Here is a 23,979-nt window from a genome sequence, read left to right as displayed (position 1 = left end):
TGGAGTGGGGTGCCATTGCCTTCTCTGCAACTAAGACCCAGTGCAGGCCAAAAAAAAGTCCCAACTTGCTTTCAGTGGAGCCTCTCCATTCATAGCCTGACCGTTAGGGAAGTCCCGATGGTGTGAGGATACCCTCGTGGACTGTGGAGATTGGATGCAAAGGTGGTTGAGAATCCCATCTCATAGGCATCATCTGCCAAGAGACACTGATTCTCATGAATCTTGATGGACTCTGGCAGCATTAGCGTCACTGAAGAAAAACATTTTAGTCCTATTAAAGGTGAATGCATCAGTATCCACAGAGCCTACCTGGAAGAGACTCAGAAGAAGGATGGATTTTCCCAGTGATGGATACAGGGTGGGCCGCCTTCCTGCAACCCCACCTGGCAATGCAAATGTGCCCACCCCATGGCATTTGGCATTTGTCACCCTGTTTTGGCAGGGGCGGTTGCTGACCTGGGACCACAGGTTTGCTCTGATTACAGGAGATTTTTGAGCCAGCTCCTCAGGGAATTGGCTGAATGGCCCTTCCTGGGCAGGATGAGATACACCAACTTGACATTTGCTTGCCAAATGAGTGGTGTGTTGTCAGCTGCCTGGCCCTGCACCAGATCCTCATTTTGCACAACCACTTATGAATTCAGCAAAGAGGAAAAGCACTCTGATTATGAATTGAGCAGGAGGAAAAAAGTCCTGCAAATAAATGACAAGGAGACAAGAACCATGCATAAGAAAGTGCCAGGAAGGGAGAATGCCACCAGAAGCCTCATGCCAGTGAACAAATTCTGTAGTGAGCGAGGCTCTGGGTTTTGAGTAGTGAATTAATCAGGGCTTTACAGACATTCTTAGCAGCCTGGCAGATATAAGAATCACTCTGAAGTCCATGACTAAATGCTTTGGCCACAGAATAAAAATTATGTCATGGTTAGCGTTAAAGAGTTGCTGAACCCAGAGTGAGTTCTAATCCCAGCCCTGCCTCTCACTAGTTTTGTGACTTTGAGAAGTTATGGTGTCACTTGGTGCCTCAGTTTACTCATCTGTTAAAGGGGCATAACCTTAGCACCACCTCAGGGTTGTGATAAATTAATATTCGTAAAGCACTTAAATCAGTCGCTGGCACATAGTGAGTGTTATGGATGTTATTTTTATTATAAGGACAGAGTTTATTTGCATGGTCTATTCCTCAAAATTTAAAAATGTGATAGATTGGGGAAGGAAGCTGCTGCTGCTGCTGCTTCTGTTAAGTCGCTTCAGTCGTGTCTGACTCTGTGCAACCCCACAGACGGCAGCCCACCAGGCTCCTGCATCCCTGGGATTCTCCAGGCAAGAACACTGGAGTGGGTTGCCATTTCCTTCTCCAATGCATGAAAGTGAAAAGTGAAAGTGAAGTCGCTCAGTCGTTTCCGACTCTTCGAGACCCCATGGACTGCAGCCCACCAGGCTCCTCTGTCCATGGGATTTTCCAGGCAAGAGTACTGGAGTGGGATGCCATTGCCTTCTCTGGGGAAGGAAACTAGGGCACAACAAATAGGAGAAAATGAACCTGAGGTAGAGAAGGGTCATGGCCAGCCTCCTGTGATTCTTCTAGAGCTGTGTTGTCCCGTATGGGAGTCCCACTTGTGTAGTATCTAGATTTAAATTGAAACTAATGAAAATGAAACACAACTAAATATTCAGTCCCTCAGTCTCACTCGCCACATTTCAAGGGCTCAATTACCACCCGTGGCTTCCACATTGGACCATGCAGAATAGAACATGTCCATCATCACAGAATGTTCTGTTGGATAGTCTTGACCTAAAGCTCTAGTGACCAGCTGAAGTCCTGCTAAAGTGCCTCAGCTTCCATTTATAACAGTGACTGATCATTTCGGGCAGTGAGCACTAAGCAACTCACGTGTGTTATCACAGTTAATCCTCCCAATGAGCCTGTGAAGCACGAACTCTGACAACCCTCATTTTAAGGGTGGGAGCAAATGAAGCAGAGAGCAGAGGTCATTGCCTGAGGTGAGGCTGCGGGAGAAGGGTGGGGCTGGCTGGATCCTGCTCTGGGAGTCAGAGTCCGAAGCCTGTGTTCTGAGCTGCTGCAGTCACACCCCTTTGCCAAGTAGCATGCACAGCGTAGGCTGGGAGCACAGAGAGGAAGGGTCAGGACTCAGGGAAGCTTGGAGCCAAGGCTGGTATCTTGGGGGAAGAGAAGAAGGATCTGTTCTGAAGTGATGACTTTGGAAGCTGACAGAGAAAACACAAAACTGGCAATAGGCTTGGGGCTTGGAGTTCAAAGTACAACTGATTTTTGCCTTTTCGAAGCAATAGTGAATGGGTGCTGGGATATTACTACTTTCAAGTGAATGTTCTCATTAGAGCTTTTCATGCATTGAGTGGTCAGCTTCACTCCTAACGGCTTTCATGCCTAAGCCAGAGGCAAGAGAAGAGATACTTATTAAAGAGTGGCTGGGTCCAGACCCTATGAGCCCTGAAGGTACAGTTGAGATCAAGCTGACTCTGCCCTCATGGGGACTTATCCATCCATAACAGCTAAAGCTTGCTGAGATGTGCATAAAGTACACATTATATTTAATCCTTACACCAACTCCATTAAATGAGCACATTATCATGATGCCTGTGCCACATTTAGGGAAACAGGTGCTTAGAGATAAGACCCTTGCTCAAGACCACACAGTTTCTAAGCCCCTCACCCCACAACATGCCTAGGAATGAGAGGTGATGTCCCAGGAAGTCAGCCCAGGGTTTCTGGCAATACCTGTCTCTGGGCTGTGATCCAGAGGGGGAGAACGCCATTGTCCCACCACTCAGTCTTGTTCTGTGTGGTCTTGAAGGAGTACTTCCACTGTGTCTCTGTGTTGAACATCATGTTGTGAATGACTCCGTGATCTTCGATCCAGCGACCTTGGAGGTGAATAAAGGAGGGAAGTTATCGGTAAGTTCTATGAATGTTGCTGCCATGGGTGTCCACGTGTTCTTAAGATGGCCCCTCCCAACATCCTTCCAGTTGGCCTACTTAATCCGAGGGCTGACCCTCTGGGCTTCAGACTTGTTTTTCTGGGGTGCAAACATTGGCAGCCACAAAGGAAGGGTCATTATATCTCAGACCTGCCAGATTGGATCTGCTTCCTGGAACAGACCTCACAGTCCTGGGGGAAGTTGGTGTTGGCTGTGGAAGCTGATGAGGGCGGTGGGAAGCCGGGCACAGGAAGGCCAAGTTCCTCAGATTATTCTGTGTCCAGAAGCTAAGAGTCTGGGATTGGGACACTTCCTGTGGGATGGCTTTCCTCATTGGCTTGTGATGACCTGGAATATCCAGTGGACTTGAGTCTATGCAAACATCCCAGGGTTTCTCCCAGGATTCCCACAGGCTTGGCTGTTTGAGGGAACCAAGGGAATCAGGAAGGATTTAATTTTTTTGGTTTGTTTAAAAAAAAATTTTTTTTTTTTTTGGGCCACATGGCATGTGGGATCTTAGTTTCCTGACCAGAAATTGGACCCATGCCCCCTGCATTGGAAGCACGGAGTCTTAACCACTGAACCACCAGGGAAGTCCCAGGAAGGGTTTCTAGACATGTCAGTAGATGAAGGCAGACTTATTTCTCTCTGTTTAAGGGAGGAAGGCTGGAGAAGGAAATGGCAACCCACTCCAGTATTCTTGCCTGGAGAATCCCACGGACAAAGGAGCCTGGTGGGCTACAGTCCACGGGGTCGCAAAGAGTCGGACAAGACTGAGCGACTAACACACACACACAAGGGAGGAAGGCAGGTACTGGGGAATGTGAGTAAGCTAGGTTGTTGTTGAACACATAGGAACTGAACCAGATGTGGGGAAAAAACCCTGTGATGTTACATTGTACTGGGGAAAAAGGGACTGCACGTGAGGGTCAGTCTAAAGGGGGGCTGAAAGGTTCAAGGGGAGAGCTGAGGGTCCACGCCCCTCTCCTCCTGGGACGATGAAGCCTCTGGGTAACCCTGCTGATCATAAAACAGTGACAATTCCTCCACGTCCACAGTAAGAAGGACCGTCTGTGACTGGGACTTGTGGTCATGGGCACAGAGAAGGGAAATGCTTTCTGCTGGGTTAGAGTCATTGCCAGACTACTGCTGCTGCTGCTACTGCTAAGTCGCTTCAGTCGTGTCCGACTGTGTGACCCTGTAGATGGCAGCCCACCAGGCTCCTCCGTCCCTGGGATTCTCCAGGCAAGAATACTGGAGTGGGTTGCCATTTCCTTCTCCCACTGCCAGACTGCTGATGGGTAAAGTCCCCCTAGGGTGGCCAAGGCCAAGGCTTTCAATGGGGAAGAAGCAAAACTAGTTGTGGCTTTATCGTTTCTGCCTTGCAGGCAGGCCTGAGAGCCAGCCAGGCGTGGGGTCACCAGAAGTAAGTTGTGCTGCTGCCAGGGACTGGGGCCTGGAGGTGTCAAGATTCCTGGTCAGGGATCAGGTCAGACAATTGACAGGTGAAGAGCATGGACTTCGAATCCATGAGAGCTCGGTTCCCCTCCTGACTTGGCTTCTGAACTTGCTGTGTGCACGTGAACAAGCCTTGATTTGCATGTGTAACAGGGGTAGGGTCTGTGTGAGGGAATCATGGCTCACATTCACCATCACGCCAAAGAGCAATGCACTTTGGGAACATTAGCTCATGTGAAGCTCCCAATAGCCCTGCAAGGTGGGAACTGTTATATCCCTGATTAAAGCTTTCACTCTTTGCTGGAAATGGAGCACAGAGTTTGTTCAAGGTCATGTGGCAGAGCTGGGGGTGGAACCTGCGAGGTTTAATTACAACTCCCTGCTCCCCCGACCCCCAGGTAAAATTCACATAAAGTGCTAGCGGTAAAGAAGCTGCCTGCCAGTGCAGGAGACATAAGAGACATGAAGTTGATCCCGGGGTCGAATTCTTCCCGGATCGGGAAGATCTCCTGGAGGAGGACATGGCAACCCATTCCAGTATTCTTGCCTGGAGAATCCCATGGACAGAGGAGCCTGGTGGGTTACAGTCCATGGGGTTGCAAAGAATCTGACACAACTGAAATGACTTAGCATCGGCAGCAGTGACATAAAACTAACCATTAACATTTTAAAGTGACCAATTCTGCAGCATTTCGTGCATTCACGATGTTGTGCAACCAGGACCTCTTTCTAGTTCTAGTACATTTCATCACCCCAGAAAGGGACTCTGCCTATTAGCAGTCACTCTGCAGTGCTCCACTCCACACCTCCTGGTGGCCACTAATCTGCTTTCTATCTCTGTGGATTTACTTATTCTGGACATGTCATAGACATGGACTCATTCAGTATGTGGTGTTTTGTGTCTGGCTTCTTTCACTGAGCTTCATGTTTCCTGGCTTCATCTCCTTGGTAGCATGGATGTATACTCCGTTCCTTTTTATGGCTGCATAATATTCCATTGTCTCGATAGACCAGACATCCATCCATCAGTTGGTAGACATTTGGGTTGTTTCCACTTTCTGGCTGCTGTGAATAATGCTGCTGTGAACATTCATGTACAAGTATCTGTTTGAGTCCCTGCTCTCAATTCTCTTGGGTAAATACCTAGGAGTACAATTGCTGGGTCATATGGTAACTCTATGTTTAACTTTTTGAGGAACTACTAAGCTATTTTCCACAGTGGCTGTATCATTTTACTTTCCCGTTAGCAATGTTCACCCCTTTTCCTCTTTTTGATTATGTCCAGCCTAGCAGGTGTGAGTAGCTCACTGTGGTTCTGAAATGCATTTCCGAATGCCTGATGATGTTGAGCTTTGCAGCCTGTGAATCCCGTGAGTGAGAGTACTCTGTTAGGAGCAGGTAGAGGTCACATGGGCAAGAACCTTTGGAGCCTCACAAATAAATAATGGAAGCCTTCTGAAATCTACCAGGAGCCCTCTTGTTACAGCTTCCTGACGACTGAGCCATGTCATCGCAGCAGAGGACATGGAAGCACAGACATAGATACCCAGGGAGCTCTCCTTTGCCTTTATTTTTTTAAAAAACCTATAATATCCTGAATCCTGTTCTATGTGACTCTCTTCACCCAGGAAAGAGCAAATCATGTGGAATTACGAATGCCCACCATTTCACCCATTCTAGTGTTTCTCCCTGGTATTGACTACCATCAACATTCGAATCAATTGAGTTGCTTGTTAAAAACACAGATTCCTGGGTCCCCACTCTGATCCTTGCTGAATACAGAGTTGTGGGTAGGGGCCAGGAGTCTGCATTTTAACAACCTTTCTGGGTGGTTTCAGTGCACATTGACATGTTGGAACCACTGGTTCAGGGACTGTTAGTCCTTCACACAGGCATGTGGATTAGTTCCAGCAGACTGCCCCTTGTTCCAAAATCTGGGCTGACTGTAACCCCACACCCTCTTCCCTAAGGGACCAGGGAGCCCTTGGACCCTGGATCATTCTGGTATCTGGAGAAATGTGGGGATGGAGGTGTCCAGAGCCACTGGGAGGACATGGGAGGAGGGATTGGAGGAAGCCAGTGCAGGAGATGCAAGAGACGTGGGTTGATCCCTGGGTCAGGAAGACTTCCCTGGAGGAGAGCACAGCAATCCACTTCAGTATTCTTCCCTGGAAAATCCCATGGACAGAGGAAGCTGGCGGGCTAGAGTCCATAGAGTTGGACATGACTGAAGCAACTCAGCATGCACACACACTGTAGGCACAGAAACTTCTCCTGCACCCTACAAATTCTGGCTTCCATGCCCTGGAGCATCAGTTAAGTAGGCTAACCAATCATAGCATCCATTTCTCCCTCAAAATAATATTACCTGAGTTTCAAACAACTAACCTAAAATGATCTCGGGGAGGATGATGCTTCCATTCTGTGGCATGGCTCATTCCAAGTAATTGTACAAAGGGAATCTGCTCTGTAGTGGTTGGGTTATTCCCACCCTGACACTTAAAGGCAATCCAACCAGTGGCCGGGAACCACTCATCACCCAGGAGAGGTTTCCATTGCCCTGTAGGTTCCTCCTCCTTGCTGCTCAAGCCTTTTTACCCTGGTCAAAGGCCAATTCTGGAACGTGAGCAAAAGAAGACAGAGGAGAGGGGAAACTAGAAAACACGTGGCTGCCGGGAGCAGCCACCCTGGATTTACTTGAATTGCATTTTCTCTGCATTATACTCTGGGGCTTCCCAGTTGTCGCAGTTGTAAAGAATCCGCCTGCCAATGCAGGAGACACAAGAGACGCAGGTTCAATCCCTGGATTGGGAAGATCTCCTGGAGTAGGAAATGGCAACCTGCTCCAGTATTCTTGCCTGGAGACTCCTATGGGCAGAGGAGTCTGGCGGGCTACAGTCCATGGTGTCACAGAGTTGGACATGACTGAGCACACACACTCTCTGGAGACAATCGGGAGGACCTGGCTGGGAATACTGTGTGAAGGCAACAAACGCCGTTGTCTGTGCCTAGACTTCCAGAGCCTGCTGGTTTCACATGATGCTGCACAAGCGGAGTGTGTGGGGTGGTGGGGAGGATGGATGGCTGGGCTTGTGAGCCCTTGATCTCTCTCCGGACCTCAGTTTTCCTGTCTAAAGAACGAGCGGGGTTAATGGTTTCCAAGGGCCTTCCAGGCTCCATCATTCTGAGAGTCTGTCATCGCTGTCATTTCAGTGTCTGGCAAGGAAGGTAATTATGCAAGTGAAACAGGAAGTAGGATGAGCTCTTCTAGTGAATGGGATTCCTGCTGCTTGCTAATTACACTTTAATTAGGGTACAATGCAGACTCCCACACTGTATCAGTTACGGCAAGGTGTAGGTAAGTCACCCAGCTGAGTGTTTCAGGTCTGGGAGTGAACCCAGCTAGATTCAACTCCTTCACCTGGTTCTCAGGGACTGATGTGTATTTATTTCTCAAATATGGTTTAGGAAACCAGAGTTGAATTCTATCCCTTCTTTTCTCCTCTTCTCAGATATTTTCAACCAAGCACTGTGGTAGACTGTCTCATGGTATTTATACTCTAGGGGGCGGGAGAGAGTTAAAAATAGAATGTGTTCTGGGTGCTTCTAATACAGCTATTTTTTTTTTTTTCTTGAAATTCCTCTACTAATAGGCCCTGCTAACAGACATGTCTAGGTATACCGTGTTTGCCCCAAGTCTCCTCCCTTTGTTCAGCTGGTTGGCCAGAAACCCAATTCTCTCTTTCTTAAAATCTGAACCAAAAGACACAGTAACTAATCAGCTGGTGGTAGGCTCTGCTTTCTCCCACAATGAACCAGGAGTGAAAAGAGAAAGGTGGTCACGAGTGAGGGAAGCAGAGACAAGAAAGCCCACGGCGCAGATAAGAGAGCCCACAGGGCTTCTGAGAGCCAGAGGAGGAAGTTTGGTTTCTATAACTGCAGTTTCTATTCCCCAGTTGCCTCTAATTTGGTTCCCACGATCATGAGTTTGCCCATGAAGAGCCTTGCCTTGCCGTCCTTTTCCTTGTGCTAGCGTGAATGGATTTCTGTTTCTTACAGCTGTTACTTCCTGATGTGGTTGAGAGTAGGGCTGTGCCTCATTCATTTTGGTGTCTCCCTGGCACAAAGCGTAGACCTTTGCCCATAGTAGGCATTCAACAAATGTTTGTTGGATTTAATTGAACAAATTCCCTCCCCCCTCTGCCCCAACAGTAGATGGCCAGTACTAACTGAACAAGTAGGAAGCAGACCTTGATTTAGTCCAAACTCAATTTGGGAAAAAAATTACTATAGTGGGATGAAAATAAGCCTATAAAGAATAGTTAAAATCATTAAATAAACCTATAAAATAAACCTTTAGTGGAATTAAAATAAAATGCATAACTTAATATATTCAATAAGAGCATCCCCCTGCCCCCAAGGGGCTTCCCAGTGGCACTAGCAGTGAAGAACCCTCCTGCCAATGCAGGAGACATAAGAGACGTGAGCTCAATCCCTGGGTCAGGAAGATCCCCTGGAGGAGGGCATGGCAACCCCCTCCAGTATTCTTGCCTGGAGAATCCCCTGGACAGAGGGGACTGGCAGGCTACAGTTGCAAAGAGTCGGACACAACTGTAGGGATTCATCATACATTCATGCCCCCAAACATTTGCTCAATTCCTACCACAAATTTTCAGGTGCAACGGTAACTGTCTGCCAATAGATTATATGGGCACAGACACACTTTGTCATGCATTCATTTATTTAACGATATTTTAAGGACCTACTGGGCTTCCCTGGATAGCTCAGTTGGTAAAGAATCTGCCTTCAATGCAGGAGACCCCGGTTTGATTCCTGGGTAGGGGAGATCCCCTGGAGAAGAGATAGGCTACCCACTCCAGTATTTTTGGGCTTCCCTTGTGGCTCAGCTGGTAAAGAATCCGCCTGCAGTGTGGGAGACCTGGGTTGGGAAGATCCCTTGGGGAAGGGAAAGGCTACCCACTCCAGTGTTCTGGCCTGGAGAATTCCTTGGACTGTATAGTCCATGGGGTTGTATAGAGTCGGACACGACTGAGCAACTTTAATTTTAAGGACCTACTGTGTGTCAGTCGGTAATTCCTTTGAACCAACCTACCATATTAAGCTATAAACATATCTTCATTTTCCTCCCGATCTGTGGGGTCCAGTGCTTCATTAAGTTCACATTCCCCAAACCAAAGAAGAAAGGTCTTGTTAACCAGCTGATATGGAATCAGTGAGGAAGAACAGCCTTTAAATGAAGTCAATCAACCACCTTAAATCAACCCAATGCTCCAGTCTGGAGCAGAGAAGCTCAGTCAGACCTACAGCCAAGACACTGGTGGATAAATAGCCCCTAGTGGGGCTCAAAACCACACTCAACCGAAGTCTACACACTCAGAGTGCCACATGGATGATCCATTGGACCTGTAATAAAATTGCTGGGGATGAGAACAGGTGGCTCAGTGTACCATTCAAAATTTAAAACCTCATCAACTCCTGCTACAGTCATGAGGCTTGACCCCAGCAGGGCACCTCACAGTGGGAGCCCTTTTCTGGATGGGGAAGTAAGACCTTAGCGTCCATTTTAGTAAACTTCTCTTTCTCATGTGTAAGTGCAGATGAAAAGTGCTGACTGCTTCTTTTTTGGCATTGCTTTTTAATTATGACCATCAATAAATCATTCTATCCCTGAACAGGACTTGAGAATGGCCCGAAGGCAGAGACACGATTCCTCAGGAACTAGGCCAGCAGAGAACAGCTTTCTCACTCCCCACCTCTTCCTTTAATCCTCTGTCAGAAACAGAAACATTCTCTCTTCAAGAAGCTGGCAGCGGACAGCCACACTTGCGTTCTGTCTGGGAACCCTGTTAGCACCCAGTTCTACCCTTGGCCTGCCTTACTGGCCACTGTCACAGAAATGGGATCTGTCCTCTGTTCTGCATTTTTTCCCAATTCATTTTCCCTTCTTACCGGTGCAATGGCCTGAACGGTCCCCCCACCCCTCCTCAAGGATACATCCATATTCTTAGTCTCAGAACCTATGAGTACTGCCTTATTTGGGAACAGGGTTTTTGCAGATGTAATTCAGTTCAGGATTTTGAGATGAGGAGATTCAAAAAACAGATCATGGCATCTGGTCCCATCACTTCATGGCAAATAGATACGTAAAAAGTGGAAAGAGTGGCAGATTTTTTTTTTCTTGGGCTCCAAAGTCACTGTGGATAGTGAACTGCAGCCACAAAATTAAAAAGATGGGTGCTCCTTGAAAGGGAAGCTATGACAAACCTAGAAAGCATATTAAAAAACAGAGATATTACTTTGTCAATAAAGGTCTGTATAGTCAAATCTATGGTTTTTCCAGTAGTCATGTACAGATGGGAGAGTTGGACCATAAAGAAGGCTGAGCACCAAATAGTTGATGCTTTCAAATTGTGGTGCTGGAGAAGACTCTTGAGAGTCCCTTGGACAGCAAAGAGCTCAAGTCAATCCTAAAGGAAATCAACCCTGAATATTCATTGGAAGGACTGATGCTGAAGCTATAATACTTTGGCCACCTAATGGGAAGAGCTGACTCATTGGAAAAGACCCTGGTGCTGGGAAAGATTGAGGGCAGGAGGAGAAGGGGATGACAGAGGATGAGATGGTTGGAGGGCATCACTGATTCAATGGACTTGAGTTTGAGCAAACTCTGGGAGATAGCGAAGGACAGGGAAGACTGCATGGTACAGTCCATGGTGTTGAAAAGAGTTGGGCTTAGTGACTGAACAACAAAAACAACCTGCATAGGCTCTAAATGCAAAAGCAAGTGTCCTTATGAGAGGCAGAAGAGAAGAAGGCACAGATAGAAAAGGAGGAAGCAATGTGACCACAGAGGCAGAGACTGGAGTGATGTGGCCACACACCCAGGAATGCAGGCAGCCATTAGAAGTGGAAGAGGCGAGGAAGCCTTCTCCCTCAGAGCCTCTGGAGAGGGCCTGGCCCATTGGAACCCTGATTTTGGACTTCTGGCCTCCAGACTTTCTGTTGCTTTAAGCAACCCAGTTTACAGTACATTGTTAACAGCAGCTGCAAGAAACCAATACACCTGAGTCCTCAGTCTCAAGTGGTCCCAGCTTCCTCTCTCACTCAAGGCCTTGTGATCCTGAGCAGTCATTTTCTGCTTCACTGCTCTGGTGTTTTGGGCTAACCCTTCCTCTGTGTGATGCATGGATCTGTGGCACTGGCAGCACTGGGAGCTTGTTGTTGTGTAGTTGCTAAGTCATGTCTGACTCTTTGCGACCCCAGGGGCTGTAGCCTGCCAGGCTCCTCTGTCCATGGGATTTCCCAGGCAAGAATACTGGAGTGGGTTGCCATTTCCTTCTCCAGGGAGTCTTCTTGACCCAGGGATCGAAACTGTGTCTCCTGAATTGGCAGGCGTGTTCTTTACCCCCGAGCCACCTGGGGGGCAGATGATTCATACACACGTTCAAATTTGAGAAGCTCTAGTAGGATAAACTGTTTGGTGACAATCAGATCTTTTCTCTACCTGCAAGGATTCTGGTTTATTCACGTCAAATCTGTTAAATATGAAGTGGAAGTTTTGTAGATACAAACCAAACGCTTGGGATAGAATGGCACGCCAATGTGTTATGCATGCAGTGACATGATGTCTGAAACTTGCTTTAAAAGATTCAAGGAAGGAAAGAAGGAAAGAGGAAATAAAGGGCCTTGGGTGGGGACAGTGACGGACAGGTGAGGCGAAATGTGGACACATTTTTGCAGCTCGGTGCTGGGTACACAGAGCTTCCTTGTGAAATGCTCTCTACTTTTTCTGCAAGTTGGAAATTGCCACAATGAAAAGTTAGGAAATGCCTTGTTTTCCCAGCCATCCTTTATCTTTAGTTTTTTTTCCCCATGAATCCCATTTTTATCCTCTTGTGGAAATGGCTGGTGTTGGAGGGACACCTTTTCTATCGCAGTCTGTGGTTTTCTTTGCTTTGCTTCTTCATGTTTGTGGGTTTTGTTGGCTTTCAGGACATTTTTGTCAGAGTGTTGTTTCCGGGGGAGCAGGATGGGAGCTGGTGAAGGTTTATGGCATCATCTGACTGAGTTTCCAACAACATCCGCTGGGCTTGTGTTGTTACCGGCAGCAGGAATTTGATTTCCTTTCTCTTTCCCTACCTCTCCCACCTCTTTCATTCAGTCTTTTTTGTCCACTGGCTACAGTGTCATGTACATGACCTTTGGGTCTCTGATTTACATGTGATTTGCATATTACACTTCTAGTTCAGGGGTTCTTAATGAGGGGGTGGTTTTACCTCCTAAGGAACATCAGGCACTAGGAGAGGGATGCTGCTGGTCTAGTGAGTAGAAGCCAGGGATGCTGCTATACCCTCTACAGTGCACAGGACAGGCCACGCCCCAAGACAAACAATGACCTAGCCTCACATATCAATAGCAGGACAATGAGAAACCCTGATCAAGTCTTAAAGATCATCCAAGCGGGGGCTTTCCTGGTGATCCAATGGTTAAGATTCTGTACTACCAATGCAGGGGGCCTGGGTTCGATCCCTGTGCAGAGAACTACATGCCTCAGCAAAGATTTGGCACACCAAAAAAAAAAAAAAGAAATCATCCAGGTGCCTTTGGCCACAATTTTTTGCTTTGTCTCATGAAGGAGAGATGGACTCATGATTGACTGCAGTATCAATGAGGAATATTTACTCATAGGTTGATTTTGGGATAGACTGTGATTGCTCATTTGTGCAAGTGGTGCCCTGCACACCTCCAGGGGGCACCATCCATATGATATTAATGAAAACAACCCCCTCAAAATTGTGCAGCACAGAATTGACAAAGCTGTAAGTGGTTGCTCCAGTTTTGGGGTTGCCCTGGTGGTTCTGGAACTGAGATAGACTTTTTATTCTGGCCGCCAGAGGCCCTGAGAATGCTGTCAAGTGTCCTTTCAAGAAAAGAGGAAATGTGGGACTGTGAAGACCTCACTTGCTTTATTTTAGACCTTCATTCCCTGGTGGTTCAGACGGTAAAGAATCTGCCTGCAATGCAGGTGACCTGGGTGCAGTCCTTGGGTCAGGAAGACCCCCTGGAGGAGGGAATAGAGTCTGGCAGGCTAATGTCTATGGGGTCGCAAGAGTTGTACATGACTGAGAGACTAACACTTTCACTTTTTCACTTTCATCTCGTTATAGAGCATCTTCTTTCGCCCCCGGGCCGTATCCATTTGACTAGATCTAAAATTGTCAGATTACAGTATTGTGGCTTTCATCTGAAATGTGGTGGTGTTAGCTTCTTATTTTCAGTCAGTTCCTTGGGGGAGGAAGTACATGCTGCCATAAGACTTCCTATCCACCCACTATTTGCTTGGCGGGATTTCCTTAGTTTCAGCAGCATAACTTAATCTTGCTGGTCCTCAATCACTTTGCAATAAAAACTGAGATTGCAGAAAATGTTCATTGTCATTACCAGTGATGGAGCAGTAAGTACAGGCTTCTGGAGGAGAGAGAGGGAATTGTGTGATTTAAACTAGCGGAATGAGCTGCTCGCCCCCAGAGAATGGCTTTTCGTTTCAGCAAGGTCTGAGGGAAACTATGACAGAGTTCAGGGACACAGAGGGACAGCTGGGAGGTGTGGTCACTGAATCCACTGGGCACTCCTGCCCTGTGGACAGACCCATGGACGGAGTTGGGATTTCTTGGGACTCGGTCTTGGGTCACTGAGTGCACCCCCACATCCCCATACCATGGGGCCCAGGCTGGGTGGTAGATCCCTGAGGTTCATGCTAGTCCTTCTTCTGTTGCTTCTCCCTCTGGTGACAGTCCATGACTTTCCACCTGGGACCCATTAGTCCCCCATGGGTGACATGGTTTGTGTCAGGCTTGCCATTCCCCACCCTGACCTGGGTGTGGGCACGTGATTAGCATCATTCCATTCCCCTGGCCACAGAGATTGGTTCTGAGAAGCAAACTGGTGCAAGGGGAGTCAGTCTTGGGAATATGGGTTTGAACTGTGCTCCCCAAAAAAGATATTTTGGGGTCCTAAACCCCAGAGCTTCAGCATATGACCTTATTTGGAAACGGTCATTGCAGAGGTGAGGTTATTAGAGAGGAGGGTGTGCCCCTAATCCAAGTGACTGATGTCCTAATAAGACAGCCACGTGAAGACAGAGACATAGGAAGAACTCCACGGGCTGGACAGAGGACTGGAGGGGTGTACCTACAAGTCAAGGAATGCCAAAGATCATGGGCAAACCACGAGAAGCTTGGAGGAGACAAAGGATTCCTACAGCTTTCAGAGAGTATCGCTCTTGTTCATTGTTTGGCTGCTAAGTTGTGTCTGACTCTTTGCAACCCTATGGGCTACAGCATGCCTGTCCTTCACTATCACCCAGTTTGCTCAAATTCATGTTCATTGAGTTGGTGATGCTATATCTAACCACCTCATCCTCTACCGTCCCCCTTCTGTTTTTGCCTTCAACCTTTCCCAGCATCAGGGTCATTCCCAGTGAGTTGGCTCTTTGCATCAGGTGGCCAAAATATTAGAGCTTCAGCTCAGCATCAGTCCTTCCAATCAATATCCAGGGTTGATTTCCTTTAGGATGGACTGGTTTGATCTCCTAGCAGACCAAGGGACTCTCAAGAGTCTTCTCCAGCACCATAGTTTGAAAGCATCAATTCTTTGGCTCTCAGTCTTCTTTATGGTCCAACTCTCATATATGTACAAGACTACTGGAAAAAAAACCATAGCTTTATTGTTCTACTGACTCCTTGATTTCAAACTTCTGGCTTCTAGAGCCATGAAACAATGAATTTCTGTTGTTTTAAGCCCCATGGTTTGGTGGTGCTTTGTTATGATGGCCCTAGGAGATTAGTATATGTACTTTCAAATTAGCAGTCTTTCTCCTTCTCCTTCTTCAGAATCATCATTGTTATCATCACCTTTGTTTAAGCAACAGAGGGGGTCTCCTATGGATGTGGAGACTGTGATGGGGGTAGTCCAGCCTCCATGGTCAGTCAGTGTGCCCTTTGGCATTAGGGATTAGACCGTAATTCTGGGGCTTTCTGGGGCTCCATGCTGGGGCACCATCCCCTATTACCTGTCACCTTTCCACAAAGACCGATGCTCCCCCCTGGTTGTCTGAGCCCCAACCATGACCTACTCATGATAGGCAGAATTAAGATGGCCTCAGGATTGATGCTCCGGATATACATGTTTGTAGAATTTCCTTCCCTTGCTCATGGGTGGGACCTGTGCCTGGCTTCTAACCAGTGGACATGGAAAAGTTGAAGAGATTTTGCAGAGATAACTAAGGGCCCTAACCAGTTGACTCTGAGTTAATCCAGAGGTGATTATCCTTGCTGGGCCTGACCTCAGCAGGTGCGCTTTTAGCAGAGAGTCTGGAGGAGATCCTCTCCTACTGGCCTTGAAGGAGCAAGCTGCCTGGGTTCTGCAGCTGCGGGGAAAGGAAGTCTTCTAACAATTACATAACCTTGGGAGAGGACCCAGAGCCTCAGATGAGACCACCCCAGCCGGCACCTTGACTGCAGCCTCGTGAGATTCTGAGCAGAGGACTAAAGTCAGCCATGCTCAGAGTCCTGATCATGGGGCCTGAGAGAGAATAAATGGGTGTTGTCCTAAGCTGCTAAGTTTGTGTGGCTGTTATGCAGCCATAGAAAACGAATGTGCCATTCCATTTAAAGGAACAGTCAGGTGCTGTGGCCAAGACCCCTGGGTGTGTGTGTGTGTGTGTGTGTGTGTATGTGTTCAAGGAGGTGGGGGATGATGAAAGGAGCAGGGTGGAACCAGGTGGGAAGAACAAAACTACCTTGGAGGAAGTAACAGCCCTTCCGATGAGAGAGGGAAGCAGCTTGATCAACATGCAGCCCTGCCCAGTGCCCGGCCCTGCGGGGCTGGAGGGAGAACATTACCCAGGTCCTAGGAGCCTCCATCCTGCCCAGAAGTCCCACTTGCAGGCAGTGCTGGCGGCAAATACTTGGAGGAAAAACACATGCTTTGTAAGGATGCAAAGATCTTCTGACATGGAATGATGATGAAGTGGGATATTTTAAATTAATAGCCAGCTTTGTTTTTAAAATCCTCTCTCCTGGGGCTTGCCTGGTGGTCCAGTGGCTAAGGCTCCATGCTCCCAGCTCAGGGGGCCTGAGTTCAATCCCTGGTTAGGAAACTAGGTCCCACATGCCGCATCCAAGAGTTTGCATGCTGCCACAAAAGATCCTGCATGCCGCAGTGTCAAAGATCCCACATGCTGCAACTGCGACCCGACGCAGTCAAATAAATATTAAAAAAAAAACAAAAAACTTCTCTCCTTTAGTCTTTCCATCATTCAAGCAGTCAGGATTTCTGTTTTCATTTCCCGAGGAAAGGATCCCATGGGGGAAAGTGGAGAAATCAGAGACTCCTTTTGGCTTTGGGGTTTACATACTAAGCCTCTTTTGGGAGCCATGGAGGAGTTGGGGTGTAGAAAAAGGCTTCAGGGGGACACACGGGAGTAAGAACAAATCTCTCCTGTTTGATTCCCTGAGAAAGGAAGCCCAGAGGCAGAAGGATCGCCAAGGAAGGGGCTCCTTGTCCTTGACTCTGGTGGAGTTCCAGCGAGAAGGAAGCGAAACCTCCCAAAAGATGTGTGGAGTTTGGGAGCAGAGTGGGCAGGAGCCTGGGACTGTGGGTCAAGCCCTGCAAAGAGGGCCAGACTCTGGAGACACGTTAGTGGGAAGCTGGCCATCTTCTGCCCTGCCCGGCTCCACAGGGATGCTCCAACAGTATTCGTTAGTTGATAGGATGAATACAGTCCTAACAAACTCTCCAGGAAGACTTTCTTCACCAGCATCAGGACAACTGATGAGGGATCCTAGGTCTGGGATGAGGGCGCAGATACCACACACCTGACAGCCCCCAGGCACAAGAAGGCCCTGCTGCTCAGAGTTCTGACCTCATCAGGCAAGTCAGCTACGTCTCAGGCCTGGGCCACGGCCTTTCCCTGCTGCGCGCTCCTTGCCTGGGACCGCCTGGTCCCTAATCTCCTGGCCTCTGTCTGGGAAGCTTGAAGGAGTGGTTGCTTGCCTTTTTGGGCTCCGTGAGCTCCTGTGGGAGCAGCTGCCGGTGCAGCTGAGCTGAGCAGCAGGACAGCAGCGTTGTCTCCTCACCCTTCTCCTGACTTAACTGGCCCTGAGGTGTTCGTAAGAACATCATACTTTGTGTCAGGCCTACCCCCTGGAATCTGAAGAGGTCTTTGGGTGCTGGCAACACCAATTTTTATCCATTATTTTTTTCTATTACGGATGATCCTTTTCCACGTAGGAGTCAGACAGAGGTCGGCTTGAGCCCAGCTCACGAAGACAGATGCTGGTGCTTTTGCTGGGTCCAGGGTGGCCTCTGTGTCGTTAACACAACATATTCAGGATGTCTCCCTGCTGCCTGGGAGCTCTGAGGATGTGCAACATTCAAAGGTGTTTGGGATGACTACTTAATTAGAAGGAAGAACACCAAATGGCTGTAGGCATGCTAAAGGTAGGGAGACCGTGCTAAAGTGTCTGGGACCATCCAGGGCTGAGTTCAAGTCCTGCTTTGCCCCTCAGCAGAAGGTCTGCTGTGGGACCTCAGGAAAGATTTGTATGTTCATGGGCCTCGGATATCTCACCTGTTCTGACTTTTTATCACTGCTATGAGAATTGAAGGATATGGTGACTGTGGTACTTCCTGAGCATTTTTGTAAGCCAGGTTGTGGTTCAGTCACTTAAAACAGGGGTTTCAGCTGAGGGCCAGTTTGTCCCCCGGGGTTGCTGGGCAATGTCTGAGACATTCTTGGTTGTCACAATGTGAGGAAGAGACACTCCTGGCACCTAGATGATGGAGACCAGGGATCTGCCCGACATCCCACACTGCACAGGACAGTCCCCACCACAGAGGACTGTCTGGTCCCAAACGCCAACAGTGCTGAGGCTGCAAAACCTGTTTTAAAGCAGTGACTTGTTCACCACCTCAATAAATGGCAGGTTGGTTATAAATAAGAAGGATAGAAGAACATGCTTTTTTCTATAAAGTGGTGAATTTATGTATATAGGCACTTTATAGACCTATAGTACTTTATAGGCAATACATACACATGGTCCAAGATCTAAAAGGTACACAGAATGTACAATCCAAAGTCTCCCTTCCACTCTGTCCCCTTCCTGGAGGAATCAGTGATACCAGTTCCTTGTTTATTTCTTTAGAGGTTCTCTGTGCATCTATAAGCAACTATATGCACATATACACACACGTATGTGCACAAATACGTGTACTACGCATATTCTTTGCATCTTGCTTTTGTCACTTAATCCTTCTTGGAGATAACTTCCTACCAGACACAAAAAGCTTCCTCAGTTCTTCTTCGTTAAAAAAAAAATTAAAAGAAAAGTATTTTTGGCTGTGCTGCACAGCCTGTGGGATACTTAGTTCCCCGACCAGGGATTGAACCTGTGCCCCTTGCAGTGGAAGTACAGAGTCCCAACCACTGGACTGCTGGGGAAACCCCTCTCAGTTTTTCTTTTAAAGGTGACAGAGTATGCCATTCTATGCATGTCCAGTATTTTATTTAGCTACTCCCCTCTGATGGATAGGTTGTTTCTATTTTCTTTCACTGTTGCAAACTAATGTAATAAATAACTTTGTATGTGTATCATTTTCCACCAAGCAAATTATAATGGTAGGATAGAGTCCTAGAAGTGGAACTGCCAAATAAGAAAGTGTGTGTGTTTGTAATGTATGAGATGCTGCTGAATTACCCTCCATTGAAGCTGTAAGGCTTCCATTTCCTGCTGGCAGTAGTGTTGGGATGATTTTGTAATTTAAAAAAATTTGCTCTCACCTTGTGTATCATCTCATCAAAAGCCTTCTTGGGATCAGTAAAAGGTGAGCATGCCTTACAATATTTTGTGCCCCTTGTATTCTCAGCGCTCAAGGACCCAGAATCTGCCCACGGGAGATCTTTAAGTGTTATGAAGTTAATGCCGCTGGGGAGTAGAGAAAAGTGCTCTTTTGTTCCTGCTTCCTGGTGCTAATGGTTCCCAAATGACTTGTGTTTGGAAGAGTTTACATGTAGTAAAATCCGTCTCAGCAAATCTCCCTCTGAGTGGTTGCTCAGCTTTATTTTTCGAGTTTCTGATTCAAGGGTCCCTTTGAGAGTTGGATGGAAGTCCCAGCCAAAAGGCACCAGCAGTTTGCCCATCATGTTAGAGGTTCCCAGAGCTGCGCTTGGACCCCAGCAAGTGGTTCTCTGGGTGTGTGTGTGTTGAGGTCACATTACTAGCACCCCTCCCTGCCCGGCGAGAGGGGTCTGCCGATTCCCAGTTCAGAACGAGCAGAACCAGTTCTGTGTGTCCAGGGCCACCCTGGTTCCTAGTCTGGCTTCTCCCTTCCCACTTTCTGGCCAAGTGGCTGGTCAGTTTTACTCAGCCTTGTGGAGTTGTTGTTTTCTCACCTGTGGATCGGGGACAACACTTGCTTGCAGTGTTGTCCTGGAGATACCCAAGGCAAAGCCTGTGGCACAGAGCCTGACATCAGGCTCAATTTGAAACGGAAGCCACTGTTAGTCTAATTACAGGGGAGCCCTTCGCATCCGGACTGCCTCCTCCTCTGCCTCTCGTTTAGACTGGAATCTCTTTGCTTAGTGGCAACTGGCATTCTGGATCCATCACGTTCCTTCTTGTCACAGAGACCTCATACATGCTGTTCCCTCTGCCTGGAACACTTTTCCTTCCTCTGGACTCCCGAGGTCTCTTTCTTTTTATTTACTTATGTTTGGCTGTGGTGAGTCTTCATTGCTACGCAGCCTTCTCATAGTGGTGGCTTTCCTTGCTGTGGCGCACGGGCTCTAGAGCACACGGGCTTCGGTAGTTGCAGCACGTGGGCTCAGGAGCTGCGGCCCCGACTCTAGAGCACAGGCTCAGTAGTTGTGGTGTACGGGCTTAGTTGCTCTGCGGCCTAGGGGAATCTTCCTGGACCCGGGATTGAACCCGTGTCTCCTGCATTGGCCAGCAAACTTTTTACCACTGAGCCACCAGGGAAGCACTCGGGATCTTTGATCTTCCTTGCAGCATGCGGGATCTTTAACTGCGGCATACAAACTCTTGGTCGCAGCACGTGGGATCTAGTTCCCTGACGAGGGATCGAAGCCAGGCCTTTTGCATTGGGAGCATTGAGTCTTAACCACTGGACGACCAGAAAAGTCCAACCTCTCCTTCACTGGCAGCTCAACTGCCGTCTTCCTCCAGGAGCCCTTCCCTGTCTCTCTGATTTCCAGTCCATTTGCCCTTGCTGTCTTCTCCCAGAGAGGCTGTCCTCTTCCGTCTTGGTGCTTCTCTGGCTTGCAGTGACATCTATTCATGTGCTTACTTCTCTGATATCTGTCTCTCCCAGTGACCCGCATGCTCCAGGTGAGCTGGAGCGGCCAGCTTGGGCAAGACCCCAAGGCAAGTGGGGGCTGGTTGGAGGCATGTGCAGGGGGCTTTTGTGATCTGGAGGGAAGCTTGTGAGAGGAAGAGAGATGAGAGAGGCTCAGAGTGAGTGGGTCAGGGGCCAGGCTGTGGGGACCTTCTGGGTCATTGAAAGACAAGATTTAACTTCTCTTCAAAGATCGTACATGTCCCTCCAGTGCACCAGCATTAAGCAGGGGAGCTACCTGATCTAACTGATTACTTTAGGCTTTAATATTTTATTATTCTCAATAAAAACCTTTTAATGATTTACTGTATACAAGATCACCGGCCATGATATGAAAGGCAGGGTGGAGGGCAGGGTGGGCCTAGGGCATCGGAGAGATGCCTTTGGAGGCTGCCGCTGTGGCCCCCATCCTGTCTGCAGGCCATGGGTTCTAGAGACAACCCTGTGCATGCCCGAGCATGCTTAAGCTAGCACTTCTTCCAGGGAAGTGATCCCAGGTCGTGTGGGCTGCCTCAGTCTCCCCAGAGGTGCCAGAGAAGCAGCTCTCTGTTTCAGGGAACGGTGGACGCCAGGCTTCTGCTGGCACAGTGGCCTGGCTGTGGGGCAGAGCTTACCCGAGATGGTGGTGAAGTGGGATGGGGAGGTCATGGTCACGAAGGGTGGCGTGAGGTACTTGGCCTTGACGCCCTCCTGGGCCAGGCGGTCCATGTTGGGGGTGTCCACGTCCTGGTCATAGTCCCAGCGGAAGCCGTCGAAGGAGATGAGCAGCAGCTTGCGGAAGCTCTTCGTCCCGGGGACGGGGTGGCCACCGGCCCAGCCCAGTAGGACGGGCAGCAGCAGCAGCGCGAGGGCCCGGGGCCCTGTCATGTCTCAGCGCCTCCCACGCTCTCACCGCTGGGGTCACAGCCTGCTCCCGTTTTCTCCCTTGTTTTATCTGCGGTTGAGCAAAGTCCACGTTGATAATTCTGCCTCAGCTCTATTGTGGACCAGAACACCTGGAGCCTAATGAGATGGCACACGTCTGACATGATGGGAGAGCTCTGGAGGCGGGTGGTGGTGGTGGTGGTGCAACACTGATGCGCTTAATGCTGCGGCCCCATGCACTCTAAAATGGTGAAAAACATGCTCAGGATTATGTGCATCTTACTATGATATAAAAAGGCAAACCACGTGAAATGTTTTGGACTTGTACAAATTCCACTGTTGTGAACATTTGGAGAACAAATTAGGTTGGTGCTTTCCTTTACTCGATATAGCCTGTTTTTATAGGGAGAACAAATTACTGTTCGTTATGAAAACAGCCACTGTGGATTGCATGCTCATGAGGTCTGGGAACTGTACATACATCATCTATTCTATCCCATTTAATTTTTTTTGAAATTCTAGAAAGGTTATTAAGTTGAACATTCCCCATAAGAATTAAAAAAAAAATCACTGTGGTCCAATACACATAAGATAAAATTTACCATTTTAATCACTTGAAGGCGGACAGTCTCAGCGACATTTAGTACATTCGCAGGGCTGACGTTTAGTACATTCACATTCACCGCTCTCTGGCTTCAGGCTGTTTTCACCCACGCACGTTCGCAGTCTCTTCTCATTCCTCCCTTCCCCTAGTCCCCAGCAATCACTAATCTGCTTTCTGTCTGTTTGGATTTTTTTTTTTTTATTCATTTATTTGGCTGCACCAGGTCTTAGTTGCAGCATGTGGGATCTAGTTCCCTGACCAGGGATCGAACCTGGGCCCCCTGCATTGGGAGCTGAGAGTCTTAACCACTGGGCCAGCAGGGAAGTCCTGTCTGTTTGGATTGACTTATTCTGGGCATTTCATATAAGTGGAGTCGTATAGCATCTGAGCTTCTGTGTCTGGCTTCTTTTGCCGAGCACCATGTTTTCAAGGTTCTTTAGTGGTGCCGTGGCATGTGTCAGTACTTCACTCCATTTTATGGCCAAATAATATTCCACTGTATGGATGTTCCACAGCCATTCACCAGCTGATGGGCATTTGGCTTGCTTCCATGCTTTGGCTGTCGTGAATAGTGTTGCTGTGAACATTTGCATATGAGCTTTTGTTTGAATACTCCCCACTTTCAATTTAATTTTTACAACATATCTAAGAGGCAGTTTTTACTTTGTAGCTGAATAAGCAGCTCAGAGAGGCTGTAGAACCTCTCCAAGGCCACCCAGCAGAAGTGAGGCTGTGGCTGTCGTTTTAATACTTGGCTACATGTTTGGTGCACACAGGAATATAAAATTCCCCAAGGGAACAAATGGCTGTGAACAGGCTTAAGCATCTATCCCTCCACCCCACATTTACTGAGCACATTCTTTGTGCTATGGGCTTCTCCAGTGACTCAGTGATAGGGAATCTGCCTGCCAATGCAGGAGGTACAGAAGACGTGGGCTCAATCCCTGGGTCAGGAAGATCCCCTGGAGCAGGAAATGGCAACCCACTCCAGTATTCTTGTCTGGAAAATCCCATGGACAGAGAAGCCTGGCAGGCTACAGTCCATAGGGTTGCAAAGAGTCGGACACAACTTAGTGACTGAGAACGCACGTGATATATGCTAGGTGCCTGATACACACAAGCTTAGATGCAGAGTTTGCCTGTGTGGCTCAGAGTCCAGGGAACAGGCAGACAAATAAAGGGGAATCCTGCCACAGGTGCACATTGGAGGTGATGTGGGAGCACAGGGAGAGGGTCCTCGCCTGGGGAAGCCAGACAGAGAAGGGTTCCCGGGAGGAAGTGGTGCTAGACTTGGGTTTCGCAGGCTGGGAGGAATTAGCCTGTTGGTAACATCTAACTTGGGGTGCTCATCTGGATGTGACAACCATCTCCTAACAGACCTGCCTGTGGCCGCTTTCTACAAGTACACGGATGACATTTACCTTTTCTGCTTTGAAGGATCTGTGAGTTGTATAAAGCTGTCATCAGTGGACTTTCCAGTGACAGGAGGTGACAGTCTGCCCAGGTTTTTGGGTGAAGTTTTCAGGTTTTTGTCTTGATGTGGGTGGACTGCAGGCAGAATATCAGACCCAGATGAGGTGACCCGTTTCCCTCTTCCTGAAATTGCCTGAGAATTTTGATCCAGGTATTTGCTTAGGTTGAGTTTTTGGGGTGAG

The 23,979-nt window shown here is 48.2% G+C and overlaps 1 protein-coding gene across 1 annotated transcript in view; it reads right to left on the bottom strand.

Moving 5' to 3' along the window:
* The window catches only part of LOC102274618 (ectonucleotide pyrophosphatase/phosphodiesterase family member 7), a 38,125-nt gene extending 16,402 nt beyond the window's left edge, over positions 1 to 21,723 (bottom strand). Inside the window, exons 1-2 of the mRNA XM_005887827.2 lie at positions 21,471 to 21,723; positions 2,762 to 2,907 (exon numbers count right to left, since the gene is read on the bottom strand). Of these exons, the coding sequence (XP_005887889.1) occupies positions 2,762 to 2,907; positions 21,471 to 21,723 (399 nt within the window). The remainder of the gene's footprint in view (positions 1 to 2,761; positions 2,908 to 21,470) is intronic.
* Positions 21,724 to 23,979: the final 2,256 nt, after the last annotated feature.

Source organism: Bos mutus, chromosome 25 (assembly GCF_027580195.1).
Source record: "Bos mutus isolate GX-2022 chromosome 25, NWIPB_WYAK_1.1, whole genome shotgun sequence".
In the NCBI taxonomy this organism is placed as follows: Eukaryota; Metazoa; Chordata; class Mammalia; order Artiodactyla; family Bovidae; genus Bos; species Bos mutus.
This window is presented reverse-complemented; position numbering and strand designations above follow the sequence as displayed.